This window comes from Chaetura pelagica, unplaced genomic scaffold, assembly GCF_000747805.2.
Source record: "Chaetura pelagica isolate M959 unplaced genomic scaffold, ChaPel_1.0 scaffold1445, whole genome shotgun sequence".
NCBI classification, from domain to species: domain Eukaryota; kingdom Metazoa; phylum Chordata; class Aves; order Apodiformes; family Apodidae; genus Chaetura; species Chaetura pelagica.
The window spans coordinates 76,191-90,528 of record NW_009953199.1 but is presented as its reverse complement, the minus strand read 5'-3'; the positions used below and the strand labels follow the sequence as shown (position 1 = coordinate 90,528).

Below are 14,338 nucleotides of genomic sequence, written 5' to 3'. Positions count from 1 at the left end.
TCCTCCCCGTTTTGCTCAGCCTGGCAGCTTTGAATTTGAATATTCCCAAAGGTGGAAATCTTTAGATGAAATGGAAAAACAGCAGAGAGAGCAAGTGGCAAAAAACATGAAAGATGCCAAGGACAAACTTGAAAGTGAGATGGAAGATGCTTATCATGAGCATCAGGCAAACCTCTTGCGGCAAGGTAATTGGCTCTGAATTCTGTGTTGTATTTTTTGTTTTCATGCTAGTTTAAATTTATGGCTGTTTAATAAATAAATTACTTTCCCACTGCTAACTTGAGAATTTAGCCTTAAAGAGAAAATGGTAGTTTTTCAATTTTTTTTATGAAGTATTGTCAAGAGTAGTGGCACTCAGAAGGCAGCTGTCTGCTGTAGTGCAGCTGAGGTGGATGGAGCTCAAATCTGAGTTTAGATGTGACCCCAGTTTGACACAGCTGCTGACAAGCTTCGTTTCTGCAGACCTCATGAGGCGCCAGGAGGAGCTGCGGCGTATGGAAGAGCTCCATAACCAAGAAATGCAGAAACGCAAGGAAATTCAGCTGAGGTTGGTTTGGCTTTCCTGGGATTTTTTTTCAATGTTACAGTTGTTTTTTTGAAAATGACTTCTATATGAAAGCTTTTATTTTTCAAGAAACACCATTGCTGCCTCAGTTTGCATATGAGAAATTGAATGGCAGTGTGAGTTTTTCCTGGAGTATGTCAGCATCATAGAGTATCTTCTTATTGCTGGAGTGCAATCAGTCATTCAGTGTCTTTTGAATTGCTTGTGTAAGTGATGTTGAGTGTTGAGCTTGTTACACTGCTGAGGATTAACAGTCTGCTCTGGGGTGACCAGGCAGGAGGAGGAGCGTCGCAGGCGGGAAGAGGAGATGATGATACGTCAGCGGGAGATGGAAGAACAAATGAGAAGACAGAGGGAAGAGAATTATAGTAGAATGGGTTACATGGATCCAGTAAGTGAAAGTGATTTTTTTGTTGTTTTATACATTACTGTGTCCAGGATTTTGTTGGCATTTTTTCAAGTTTGATGCGTTTTGCTTCCTCTAGGTTAGGTAATGCGATGCCTTTGTAGGTGAGGTGAGAGTGGTTGGCTGTACATGGGTTTTATCACCTGAAGGGTGTGGATTTCATAGTAGATTATCTGTGCTAAAAGTTGTTTCTTCTATGCAGAGGGAGAGAGACATGAGAATGGGTGGTGCCACCACAATGAACATGGGAGGTAAAGAATATTTAATAATTACTTTATGTGGTTAACCTAGAAAGTGTCAGAATATGATTATATGTTTCTCTTTCTTAGATCCTTACGCTTCTGCAGCCCAGAAATTCCCACCTCTTGGAGGTGGTGGCGGCATAGGTTATGAAGCTAATCCAGGAGTTGGCCAAGCAGCCATGAGTGGTTCTATGATGGGAAGTGACATGGTAACGTATCCTGTGGTGGCTATAGTTTAGCACAAGGGAAATGTGGTGGTTGGCAATGGAGTTCTCTGCCAGTGTTCGGATGGTTGTGTAAATGTTACTGTTAACTACTGACTCTCTTGTCAGGTGTTTAACACGAAGACTAGTGTGGCAGTATGTAGTACTAGAGTAGTTCTTAACTGTTATGGTAGCTGACAGTTGGAAGTTTTTTGTAAGTGAATTCAAATGTGCTGTTAAGCATATTTGCAATTAACTGACTTTATTGGACTTTGGAAATTCTGCGTCACTGTTAGGCTTGGAAGGATTTTTTAATAAATTATAGAGAATTTGACAAATTACTAGATTATGTTTTATAATTAAGAAGCTTTTCAGCAAGTTGACTGATTGTCTTTATGGATGAGAGATTTTTGTTCCTTTCTCATGTGTAACATGGCATTTATTGTGGCCCTTCCAAGCCTAGTTAGGATTGATGCATGTTGGTATGGGTGTGCTGTTAATTTAGAAATCTGCGCTCAAGTCAATTTAAGCAGCAGATTAACTTAAGTAATCAATGGTAAACAGCATATCACTTATTCTGTGTGCTGATGTTTGCCATAGAAGAGCAGAAATGCTGGTTTTTAGCTTCAGGCATGTTCCAGTGGTCCAGGACTGCAGCCATTTTGTGGTTCCTACCTCTTGTTTTCCTGTCTTGGGCATGACTATATACGTAGAATTTGTTAAAGCTACAGCATATCTCATGTTCCAAGGTATGCTTCCAGACTGCTGTTTTTAGCACACTATATGTGTGAACGGCTTTGAGCCTGCTTGGTGTTATCACACTGAGCATCACAGATGTAGGTTAAATAAATGCCTAATGGGTAGGATGGAAATCTGTTGGCTTGGGTGGTGATATCACTGTGCTTTCGCCCTCCTGAAAGGGTGTACACTCTGTAGCACAAACTGAACTAAATGATTTTTGGGTGTGTTTAGCCCTCTGGCTTAATGTGGTGAGCTACCATAGTAGCTTGTCAGGTATCTTCTGGTTTTTGGGGGAGCCATATCTTTGGAATGATAACTTTGCAGAACATCACTAAGTCAGTAGACAGTGCCGTTGGCCTTAATGTATCTAAATAATCTACTGATATTTAAGCATTTCCTAAGTTTTCTGTGAACAGTTAGGTAGTCTGTGGTGAATGCTGTGTACATGTTTCTCCTGAAAATCGTGGTGCAGGTGCATGCTGAACTTGTGTAAGACTTGAAAATGTGATATGGTCAAAAGGTGTGACAGTAAGATGGTTTAACTGCCTCAAGGTTCTTAGAATGGGGATCTCTGCCATGCAGTGCTGTCACAATGACTGGGCTGATACCTTTTAAACAGAATTGGAGATAAGCTTAAGATACCATGAGTTAGGCAGAAAATCCAGGTAATCTTCCTGAAATTCCTTTCTTGGAAGGATTGAAACTGCCTTTCAGAAGTCAAGAACTCAAAGTGTGAATTTCCAGTTGCAGATACCTTTTGTAACAAACAACCTACCAGTGTTCTGTTACTCGGCAGTGGAAAATTTTCTTGAAAATCAAAGTTTAAAGCCATCTTTGACTTGATAACCTGTCAGTTCTGTAGATTGAATGCTGACCACACCTACTGATACAGCAACTGAATTAAGTACATGCAACTCGAGGTACTAGTAAAAAATACCTGAAGTCTCTGCTTTATTGCAGGGTAATTTAGCTTTTACATCTCGGTGTGAAACCTTTCAACACTGAAGCTGTGAATTTTCCAAGAGCTTGTGGTGAAGGTGGGGTGGGAAGGGAGATACTGAGTGGATGCACACAACCTTTTGTGCAGACTTCTAACTGGAAACACTGGATAAATTGTAGTTCTTTGAACACGTTTCACATTATACAGCAGCCATTCTGGAGTGTGTGGGTTTTAAACTAATGCAAGTCTGTGATTGAGCAGTTGTGTTGGTTAGGTAAATCACTGGTCATGAGCTTTTTTTCACATTTTTTTTCTTCTTGCAATCCAGTAGTGCTCACAAACAGTATTGGGTACTGCCTAAGGCCTCTGCAGTTTAGTCAGCAGACCGTAGTCTTAACCCCATCTTGAAAAGCACATGGTCTCTATTGCAGCACATGCCATTAACTGGTGAGTAGGCATTCTGTTTACAATGACATTTTATGAATGTCAGCTCATACTTCAGTGAACTGAAGACTGGTTCTCTGGCTAGGCTAATTTGGAAATGACAGTGGTGTAAACTAAGCTTTTACTGCACTAAAGGTGAGAAGTTTGCAAGCTATTTGCATTAACTTGGTTGAAATTTGCTACCTCATTTGGAAAAGTTGTTAATTCACATCTGCACTAATGCTTACATTTCTAGCACTGCAGGGAGGATCTGTTCTTTGTAACAGATGTATGAGAATGCATCAAGTGGGAACATACCTCAAGGCATGTATTACAATAAACTAATTTTTAAATTACCCTTTTTTCCTTTCTATGTTCCCGGTACCTGTGGATCGGCTCAATGGTGATTGTATCGACGAACCTTGACTACGGAACCTTCTAAAAATATATACTTAACACACATGGACATCAACTACATATAATGAACTGTTAATTCTGTTCCAATAGCGTCCTGAACGCTTTGGGCAGGGAGGTGCGGGGCCTGTGGGTGGCCAGGGTCCTAGAGGAATGGGGCCTGGAACACCAACAGGATATGGTAGAGGGAGAGAAGAATATGAAGGCCCAAACAAAAAGCCCCGATTTTAGATGTGACCTGTAGTTTCATTCCAATTTGTTTTTGTCTGTCTTGTTTAGACACCAACTTTTTAATTCTTGCATTTTAGTAAGAAAGCTACGTTTTTATGGATGTTAGAAACTTACTGACCTAATATTTGTAAGTGGTCTGTTTGGGCGAGTACAATTTAATTATGTAATGCAGTGTTTCAAAAAAATTTAGCTGGTTTTTTGATGTATAACGTCCCTAACTTGATGGCAGTGTACCTTGTGCCACTGAATTCCCAAAGTGTACCAACTTTTTTTTACTGTGCTTCAAATAAATAGAAAACTAAATGTAGTAACTCTTCTTGCCATTCGTGGTTAAACGAAGGAGACTGACTGCCACACCTTGAAACCCAGAGGCTCAAGCAGAGGTCAAACTAGACCAGGGTGTGGAGCTGTAGTGAAGAGTGGGATCTCCTCCCATAATGCCTCTAGCTAAAGATTGGGTCAAACAGTAGCCTAACTTTGCAGTAGGTGCAGATTTTTTGAGCGTTAATTGTGCTGCAATAAGGAAGCTAATGGAAACCTTGCAAGTGCTGCAACATACTGTAATTAAAGCTACACTGCAAGAAGTGTAGCGCAGCATGTAGTTAACTTCCTACAGATAATGAATGGGTGGTGGGATGGTAGCATTGACCACCTTGGCAGTTACTGCTTGGAATCTTTTAAAGACTTTAAGCAGAAGACTAGCAATGGTTATTTTAAAATAAATACATAGAATGAGTTGTATTGGCTGACTTCCTAACTAAAGGATTGTTAATGTGATATTTATATGCTCTTAAGCTGTCTGCGATTACAGGATCTGGCCTTGCTCCGTATTGTACACTTACCTGAAAACTGCTTTGCATCAAGTCCAGAAGTGTTACTTGAGTGATAAGGTTAACTTGCTTATGTCCTCATGCTAATTGAGTGGACTAATTCGCTTAGTTCAGAATACAATCATTTGTATTATGGACACTGCAGGAACTATTATATCATGTAGCTGGTGGGTGAATCCTAAAAACCTGTATGTAAAATACAGAAATTAGCTTGCTTGCATGATGGTTATCGCTCTTTTATTATTGATGTTTGGAGATAATGCATCAAAAGTAGTATCTGAATCTGGAGCTTAATAGCTATATTACACAGTATAAATAAACTCCCTTTAAGGTTCTTTTTGTAGAAGATTTGATGAATTTGTTAGCTTGCTGTGCATTTATTAAGACCCAGAAGAATTTTGAAGCATTCTGGACTCATTGATAAGGTAGTTGCTTTGCTTATTACTACATTGTACCAGATAAGCTGGGAACATGACTTCCCAGTGTAAAATACCTTGGTGTTAATGCAGGATACATCAACCTGCTTGGCACAAAGTAGGTAAACTTAGTCTGGCTGTACCTTCACAGATTCCCCAACCCCCAGGCATTCTGTGAGTAGTTTAACCTTCCAAAGATCTTTCCATTCCTTGTGCTAAGCATTGGCTAATTCTAAATTCTATGCTAAATTTTCTCTGTGGTTAAAACTTCAGTGTCAGATTGGCAGTATTTTAGAGTGCAGATTATTATCCCTTGTGAAGTCCTTGCTGTAAAAAATAGCATGTTGTGAAATGCTGATACCAGGTAACACTACTTGGAATATTAAGCTCATTAAATAGCGACTCAGCTTGTTTGGTGAATGCTTCTTATTTTCCCAGAAAAGTGTGGGGGTTGATAATATGCTGCAACAATTAATTGCTATTCAGGAAATTCCGAATTGGCAGTTCCTAAGTGGGACCAAGTATTTGGGAGTACTTGTATTGGACACTTAGTTTAAAAATCAGCAGTACCGATGCAATTTGCTTTATTGAAGTAGTGTTAAATAATGCATATGTTTTCTGGAGGGTGTTCGTGGGACACCCTGACAAGGTGAAGGTGTCTGAGATGGGGAATTCTGAACGTAAACATTAAATTAATTTTTTCAGTTTATTTTTCAGATTACATGTCATTCTTTATTAAAGAGATGCTGGTGCATATCCTAAAGTATGTTCTTCTGTAGTTCTGTAACTTGGAAGAGTGAAGGATGCTGATGTCCTTGTACCTTACAGAGATTGTCTTTTGGTACCCCTGTTTCGTATGTAAGCTGCTGTTGCTAGGTATTAAAAATAGCTGAGTTGAAAAACTATGATTAGTAAATATCTTGAAATATTTGGCAGTTTTCAAAACAACTGAAAGTTTGGTTAAATCTAGCTTTGTTGTAGCTGCATAAGCAGAATTTCTAAAACAAGTTCTGCTTTGAGTTGCATGTATTAAACAGGCATACAATTAATGAGCCAACTTCTTTTCAAGACCTTTTAAAGGTGGTGTTTTAAAAGCTTGAAAATCTGATAAAGTTGCTAAATGTGGGAGGTGAGAAAGTTATGTTCCTTTGATCTCTTCCTACGAGGTTTTGGACTTTTTTTTTTCATAAAACCAGATTTATATGATTGACTATTTAAAACCATTTAGAGAAGTGCTTCATTGGTCAGACCTGGTTTTGGATGGTCTAGATCACATAACATTTTTGTACTGGATGTGGATGACATTTGCTGTTGCAATTTAGCTTGCTTGATCAAAATTGAGCCCATTTTGACTCTTAAGATCTCTAAAAACTGCTACTTGTAGAAACTGGTATCGTTATACACGTATCTTCACACTTTCTCAGAAATGAACACAGAATAATCTTCTGGTGTAGACACATTACACTAATCATTTATACAGCTAATGAGAACTGAAACTGCTTTTGAGATTTTGTGGTATATTTTTGTGGTAGAAAAATTCTTGGCTTCTCCTTGGCAACCACTTACTGTGGCAGCAAGTTTTTGCTGGAGTTTTGAGACTGCAATTTACACTTAAAACTAGTGGCCTGCTACATAACTGCACTTAGCCAGCATTTCTGCAGTTCATAACTGTGAGGAACGTAGTACCACAAATGGCAATGGACATTAGGACCCGGATGTAGTATTCCTGCTTGCTCCAAGATTCTCATTGCCGACTGCGTACAGGTAGGTAACAAGCAATATAATCTAACTTGGTGACTTTCTATGTAATCTTATACTGTGGGTATTCTGACATCACACTTCTGACTGTGGAATTACAGTGCAGCACTCTCCATACCTGTATGTTAAGCTTGCATCAAAGCTGCGTGGTTTTCGGTTTTAAGCTTTGTTTTGTTCAGAGTCAATAAGCAACTTACTGTGATTCTTAGATAAGTATTTTCAGACCCGATTCCTTTGTACATGTGACTCGGCTTGTGTGGATTTTTCCTAGTTCTGATGTAATGAAGATACTCTCAGATGAGCTCTGGGGGGAAGAGGGAATGTGATCTTAAAACTCATTTTACTAGTCAACTAAGTGCTCTCAGTGCCTAGAAAAGGACTTTGGAAACTTTCTGCAGTGACAAGATGGCCCATCTGCAGCACATCCCTTTGTAGTCTTGGCTCAGCAGGACCTGTGGTAGCTGCTCTAGCCTTGTATGCACTGCGGGATAGTCACAGCTTGCTGATTCAGTCAGCTTGGAGACTTGAAACATTTTTGAGGGCATACAAAGAAATGCTTGAATGAATATCCCCATGAGTAGTTTTCTAGAGCCTATTGCACACTTCATTTGTCTCTGTTTTAATCTTTGATTGACAAGCATAATACATTCTTCTGCCTTTAATTGACAGTGATGAGATTCTGTATTTCTGCCTCATAGAGTCATCTTGGGTAGTGTAATGCTCAGCTTCATTTTTCATCAGTCTTGGGGATGTAATTCTAAACTCTTCATCAGTAGAAATACTGAACGTAGTGTTCCAGGATTAATGTGCTTACATTTCCAGACATGCTGATCTCCAGCTCTTTTGCATTAGCTCTTGAACCTGAATTTCAAGGTCCCTTGTTTCAGCACATGATCTGGCTCTAGTCTGATGTTCACTATATTTCAGAGATGTTGTAACGTGTTTTCCTGCTTGTTCTGCAAAGTTCTGCTTTGCATATTTGTTTCTGGTATTATTGTCACATTTGGACCCTTCTGTGGTATCTTTCAGGCAAGACTTGTGCTGGTGAGCAGGGGATCTGCTGGACAGCCTTGCCCTCTGCTGTAGCTCTCTCTTCACGTTCCATTGAAAGCTTGAAGTAGCAGCTGCACCTTATGATCATAACAGGTCTTTGGTTACACCACAGTGAGTGTAGCTGAATTTTAGCTAGTCAAGCGGTGACACCACTTGTCACAAAGTCAGTTGGGCTTTTTGTGATGGTTTAGTCTTAACCTGTGACTAGAATTCGGTAGCAAAACTGATGGCAGTATGTGTGCTGTCATGTAGCAAAACTGAATTGTTAATCTTTAAACCAGTGCTCAGATCTGACTAGTTTTTTTCCAGTGTGCCCTGGATACTTGACTTGCAGGAATGTCGTGGAGGGGTTATTGGCCCATCTGCCTCATTCTGTGTACCTGAACTAGCAGGTTTTTGACACTCTTGGAGCAAGCAATTTGTCGCTGAACCATGGGTCTCATACCAGCTCTGACTGTCTGCAGTAATGAAACTTGGTGTGGTAGCTAACTTAAAAGCAAATAGTCATGTCTGCTCTAAGTCAGTCTGTAACAAGTGGGTACAAGAAATGACATTGAAGTGCTTGCATTGTGTTTCATCTTGGTTTTATCTGTGTGTAAAATACACTTTTTCTCGAAAGCTCATTGAAGCTCAGAAGTGTGGTGTCAGAATACATCAGCGTACCTGCTAGGCCCTCAGGTCCAGATACTGGTGCTGTCAGGAGAGAGCACAGTGTGTATGGGGGCTTCACTGTAACATTAAGCATACAAAGTTGATTTGCTTGCAGTTCTCCCTATAGCTAAACACTGAGGCCTGTGAGTAGCTTTAGGACTTGAGCAGTAATGGGGTTGCATGTCTCTGTTAATCATTGCCAGCTGCAGTGACATGATCAGGAAGGCCAGTGTATTGTTCCATTATGTTAAATGAGGCTAAGCATGTTGGAAAGGAGGCATAAAAAGTATGCTGTTCTGGGTAATTACTTGGCTTCTTCCACTACTAGCAAGTTTGGCATCAGCTAATTAGCTTCAGATTTTTTTTTTCTCTCCATACCAGCTAGTGGGGCTGTTAAATAGCTGCTTACTGGAAAAGGAGAAAAAGGGAGGATTGGCCTTCTCCCAGCTCTGTCATTGCTGCTAGGTAATGATTGACACGTTAGGACTTGGCTGTGCAATCCCGCAGTGGTCTGTGAACACCCCATCTCTATAAATGTTGCTTCTGAACACCAGTACTGAAGAGCTAACTGGGGGAGGGTTGGGGGAGGAGTGTGGCTATAAGTGAATCTGGAGTGTTAAAAGGATGCACAAAGATATAGTATCCCTTATGCATGGTGTTTGTTGCTTAGAAAACAAAATGTGCATACTGCTGCTCCTGAGGGCCATGATAAAACTCAGGTGGTGGGTTTCAGACTAATCTGGAACTTCTCCCTGCCTGGTCAGATCACACTGTGCCTGTGGTGTGATTTGCCTCCCCACTATAGAGATGTGCACAGAACCTTGTACTTACATCCCTTGCAGTTTGCCCTCAACTTAGAGTAAAAAGGCAGGGGGGGAAGGTCTCAGAAGGGAAGAATCTGTTGCTGAGAAAAAAAGTAGTAAAGTGACAGTGCTAACCTTGAGTGTCTTCCTTTGGCTTCTGAAGCACTTCTAGGACTACTGAACCTGAGGGCTAGGGGTCCAGGGACACTGCACTCCTTCATGAAGGGGAAGAAAGAGGGCATAACTATAGGAGAAAACTAGGGTAAAATAGTTTAAGTAGCTTGACAAATTTGCTAATGCCTTCACATAAGGGATAGTATACCTCTGGCTGCAATCAAACTTCTTGTGCTCAGACTGGTGATTTACGGTTTGTGCTCAGACAAGGTGCAGTTTCTCAGTCAACTACCTGCATAATCCTTCATCTCTTTACAAGTGTTTAGGCTAGCCTATTTTTGCCCCTTATTCTCCCACTTAATGTTTTGGAATATTTTGTAAATTCCCCCCTCATAACTAATCAGTCCATGTATCTTAAAACCTTATTTTTAAGTTAGCTTTGAAATGGTCATAATTTTCTGTGTATTGCTCTAATAACTTGGCTTGTTATCCTTTAGGTGAAGATGAAGGCTGAATGAAACTGGAGTGCTCATCCATGGAAGGTAAGCATCACTTCTAGTCTTGTTCTGAAGGGGTGAAATAAGGATTCTGGGCACTTGATGTTTAGTCCCTGAGTGAACTGGAAAATACTGACAAATCTGTACCAGTGAATACTTGGAATGTGTAGGGTACAACTTGGTACTACTATGAAACTGGGGTATTAAGCACCCAGACTCCATTTGGGCTTGATTCCTTGACAGTATTGGTTAAAAATCTCTTTGTAGACCTGGGTTTGTAGGAAAGATTTCATTGTAGTTATAACTTCTGAATATGTTTCCAGTTCAGGAGCTGAGCATGAGCACATCCAGCATGATGCCCAGTGATATCTGGATGGACCAAGATACCAAGCGAACAAGTAAGTAGGGGGTGTCCTTGTGCTGCAGTAAGAGCTCAGTAGCCCATCTCCCTGTGATGCATTGTGTCATTCCTGCCTGAAGTTTGCCCTTGGTTAATCTCAATTTTATATAGAACTTTTGAACCTTTTTTTCTGTAGAGCCAAGATACAACCATTGTTTGAAGCTTTTCAGCCCTGCAGCATCAAATAAATTCTGCCCTCTGAATGCTCTAGGTGGTCAAAAGAGAAATAACCATTTCTGCATTCAGGCTTTGGTGAAAGGGGGTGGGTGATTGTCAGCAAGGAACAGGGAGAACAATAGAGCAGCTGCTTCTCAAGTGTTATCTAAAATTGTTAAAAAGCTACTTTTCTGAAATATTTTCATGAACGTTGAACTGCCAAAATCACCTGGAAGATGAATTAGCAAATAGGAGAGCACAAGTAGATAGTGATTTAGGGAAGTAACTTAACTTGCAGAGCTGGGATTAATGACATTTTCCCTCTAATTTACCACTAAAATTACAAGGGGGAACTTCAGATATTTAAAATGTGTGAGGAGGAACATACGAAGTACCTTCAGGAGTGATGGGTGAGTAACAGCTTAGATGTGCTACAACTGGCCCTGTGAGATGTGAAACCATTGGGATTCCATGGGTGAACTCCCATAGAATTGTGTGTGACGTGTCCCCACTGCTCTTGTTTCTAGGGTAGTAAACCACAAAGTCCTTTCGGATCTGTGAGACTTATGAAGTAGATGAAAATGGGAATGTTGTTCATTTAATCTCAAGCTTGACATAAAAACTTAATGATCCTAGAGTACATTTGACAGGGACATGGCTGTTGTGATGCACTGGGTCCCTTTCCATGTCACTATATGATTTTTGCTGGCATTTTTAATGTTCTTTCTAACTCTGTGCTTTGCACTTGCAGAAGAAGATGAAGTCAATGCAGTGAAGAGGAGCCAGGAGCATACAATTAAAAAAAATAAAATATTTATTTTTTTCTATAAATGACTTCTGTTTTACTCTAGAGTATATGCAATGAGTGAGCAATATGTTCAGCTTAGTGTGGTAGGGATGATTGAGAAACAGTGCCACAAGGGTGGCTGTTGAAGAGCACATGGAATGTGCTTGGGGTGCTGGAGTGAAGGGCTTGGGTGGTGTGTCCTGCTGTCAACTGTGACAGGCACACGGGGGAGACTCACTTGTGGTCACAATTCTTTGGAAGCCAGAGAAGTGTTGGATTTTAGCTCTTGCAGCACAAATGACCATGGTTCATGTTGCTTTATTTGATACTTCAGACAGCTGTGCTGTGCACATAGTTCATGCTGTCATTTATTAAATACTGTCCTTCATTTAGATACCAGCTGAAGTGTTAAAACAGCAGCAGGGTCTGTTTGTGCAGAACCCTCTTAACAGGGGTTTCCACCACAGTGGCATGAAGAGGCTTGGAGAGGGGAGCAGTGGGGTGCAGGGTGCTCCCCAGCACCCCAGGGGTTCATGGCAGGGAAGGCTGGTGCTGCAGTGGATGCTGCTCACTGTTGCTCTGCACTTTCTCCTACAATCAAGCAGTCGGGCACAGGATAAATCAAGGTGTTTCACTCTTGATTTCATGCTATTGTTGACATCCAGAAAAGGCTTCAGCAAGAAGTTTTGTGGCTCCTCAATAGCTGTGCTGCAGGGGGTGGCTTTTAGTGCCTTTGTCTCCAGTCACTGCAGGCTTCCACAGCCTTCCCCCATCCCCAAATTGTCATTTTTTCAGTGAATTGTCCTGATTTCCACTGTTTAAGCACTGGCTGTTTCCTCTCTGAAGCTTTGCAGCCTGAATGTGGTTCCAGCCTTTCATGTGCTGAACCTCTGTAACAAACTTGTTTTGCTTTCAGGAGTGAAATGGGATGTTTTGGAGTGTGGGTTGTTCTCATCACCTGGTAAATGACTGGTCCGAGCAGGTTTTACTCTGATAGGTTATTGTCCTCTTGGTGGTAAAGCTGATCACCTGCTTCTGCCAAATGTATCATTAATTAAATTGCCTCCTGTAATTAAAATAAAACAGGCTGAGGGCAGGGAGGTCCCATGTGCAAGAGTCCCATCCCAGGAACGCAGCTTTGTTCATCTGCCCTCATCTCCTGCCATGAGGGGCTTTTCCAAGCCCCTGGTGCTGTGCTGGGGGTGGTGGGAGGCAGGGGCAGTGTGACCCCCGGGGACAAGTCAGCAGTGCTGGGGCAGCCCCTGCGCTGGGCCTGGCCCTCTGGGAAAGGCAAACGCACTGGGAAAGGTTTTGCAGTGTTTGCACAAAAAAAAACCCCAACCTCTGTCCTGGCCACGTGCGGGCCCTGCCCTGTGGCAGGGACAACGCGCGGCTGCTGCAGAGAGGAGAGAGGGATCTTTCTGAGCTGAGGGATCTCGGCGGGCAGGACTCAGCCTGGCTCTTGTGAGCAGCAAACCTGGGAGCTGCGACCCGGCGCTGTGGGTGTGGAGCTGCTGCAATCTGGTGGTCGGGATTTGCTCTTTTTTTAGAAATCTTTTTCCCCAGGGGGTTTCTTAGGACAAAGAAGGGCTGGATCCTGTTTTTATCGTCCCTCGGTGTGTAAGCCACGGCAGGAAGAAGCTCCAAATCCCTGCGAGCTGCTCCTCGGCTGCGCTCGAGCCGAGGGATGATTTTCATCTGCCCTCATCTCCTGCCATGAGGGGCTTTTCCAAGCCCCTGGTGCTGTGCTGGGAGGCAGGGGCAGTGTGACCCCCGGGGACAAGTCAGCAGTGCTGGGGCAGCCCCTGCGCTGGGCCTGGCCCTCTGGGAAAGGCAAACGCACTGGGAAAGGTTTTGCAGTGTTTGCACAAAAAAAAAACCCCAACCTCTGTCCTGGCCACGTGCGGGCCCTGCCCTGTGGCAGGGACAACGCGCGGCTGCTGCAGAGAGGAGAGAGGGATCTTTCTGAGCTGAGGGATCTCGGCGGGCAGGACTCAGCCTGGCTCTTGTGAGCAGCAAACCTGGGAGCTGCGACCCGGCGCTGTGGGTGTGGAGCTGCTGCAATCTGGTGGTCGGGATTTGCTCTTTTTTTAGAAATCTTTTTCCCCAGGGGGTTTCTTAGGACAAAGAAGGGCTGGATCCTGTTTTTATCGTCCCTCGGTGTGTAAGCCACGGCAGGAAGAAGCTCCAAATCCCTGCGAGCTGCTCCTCGGCTGCGCTCGAGCCGAGGGATGATTTTCTGCTGCCAGGAGTAAAAATAGCTCTGCCCTCCGGGAAGCAGGGACCGTGCCTGCTGGACGCGTTCCTGTGGGATGTGCTCTGGGTCATCCTGCTCTGGCAGGGGGGGTTGGACTGGACGATCTTTCCAGGTCCCTTCCAACCCTTGGGGTTCTGTGATCCTGTGCTCCAGGCTGCGCCTCTTGCGCTGTCTGGTGCTTCTGGAGAAATGGGTCCTGCTCTTTCAAGACTTGCTGGCGTTAAACAAACGTTTCCACTTAAATCACAGTAACGTCACTGCCCCGCAGCTTTCCTGGGCTCTGGCTCTTGTGGATCCTTCCCTGGAGCCCGGGTGCGGGTTGTGACGCGGGCCCGGGAGGACTCAGCCCCTTTCCTCACCCAAACCGGGCCCTGGTGCCAGAAGGAAACCCTGGAGCAGCCGCCGCCTGCACAGCCAGCCCTGCCCGACCCCAGTGCTGCTGACCCCGCCC

The 14,338-nt window shown here is 43.0% G+C and overlaps 2 protein-coding genes across 2 annotated transcripts in view; both read left to right on the top strand.

Moving 5' to 3' along the window:
- Positions 1–11,652, top strand: part of SFPQ (splicing factor proline/glutamine-rich) — a 17,782-nt gene extending 6,130 nt beyond the window's left edge. The window contains exons 6-13 of the mRNA XM_009997388.1: positions 2–185; positions 463–547; positions 839–956; positions 1,174–1,222; positions 1,301–1,422; positions 10,288–10,332; positions 10,611–10,685; positions 11,595–11,652. Coding sequence (XP_009995690.1) covers positions 2–185; positions 463–547; positions 839–956; positions 1,174–1,222; positions 1,301–1,422; positions 10,288–10,308 — 579 coding nt within the window. The 3' untranslated portion in view covers positions 10,309–10,332; positions 10,611–10,685; positions 11,595–11,652. The remainder of the gene's footprint in view (position 1; positions 186–462; positions 548–838; positions 957–1,173; positions 1,223–1,300; positions 1,423–10,287; positions 10,333–10,610; positions 10,686–11,594) is intronic.
- The window catches only part of ZMYM6NB (ZMYM6 neighbor), a 5,318-nt gene continuing 1,619 nt past the window's right edge, over positions 10,640–14,338 (top strand). The window contains exons 1-2 of the mRNA XM_009997387.1: positions 10,640–10,685; positions 11,595–11,614. Coding sequence (XP_009995689.1) covers positions 10,640–10,685; positions 11,595–11,614 — 66 coding nt within the window. The remainder of the gene's footprint in view (positions 10,686–11,594; positions 11,615–14,338) is intronic.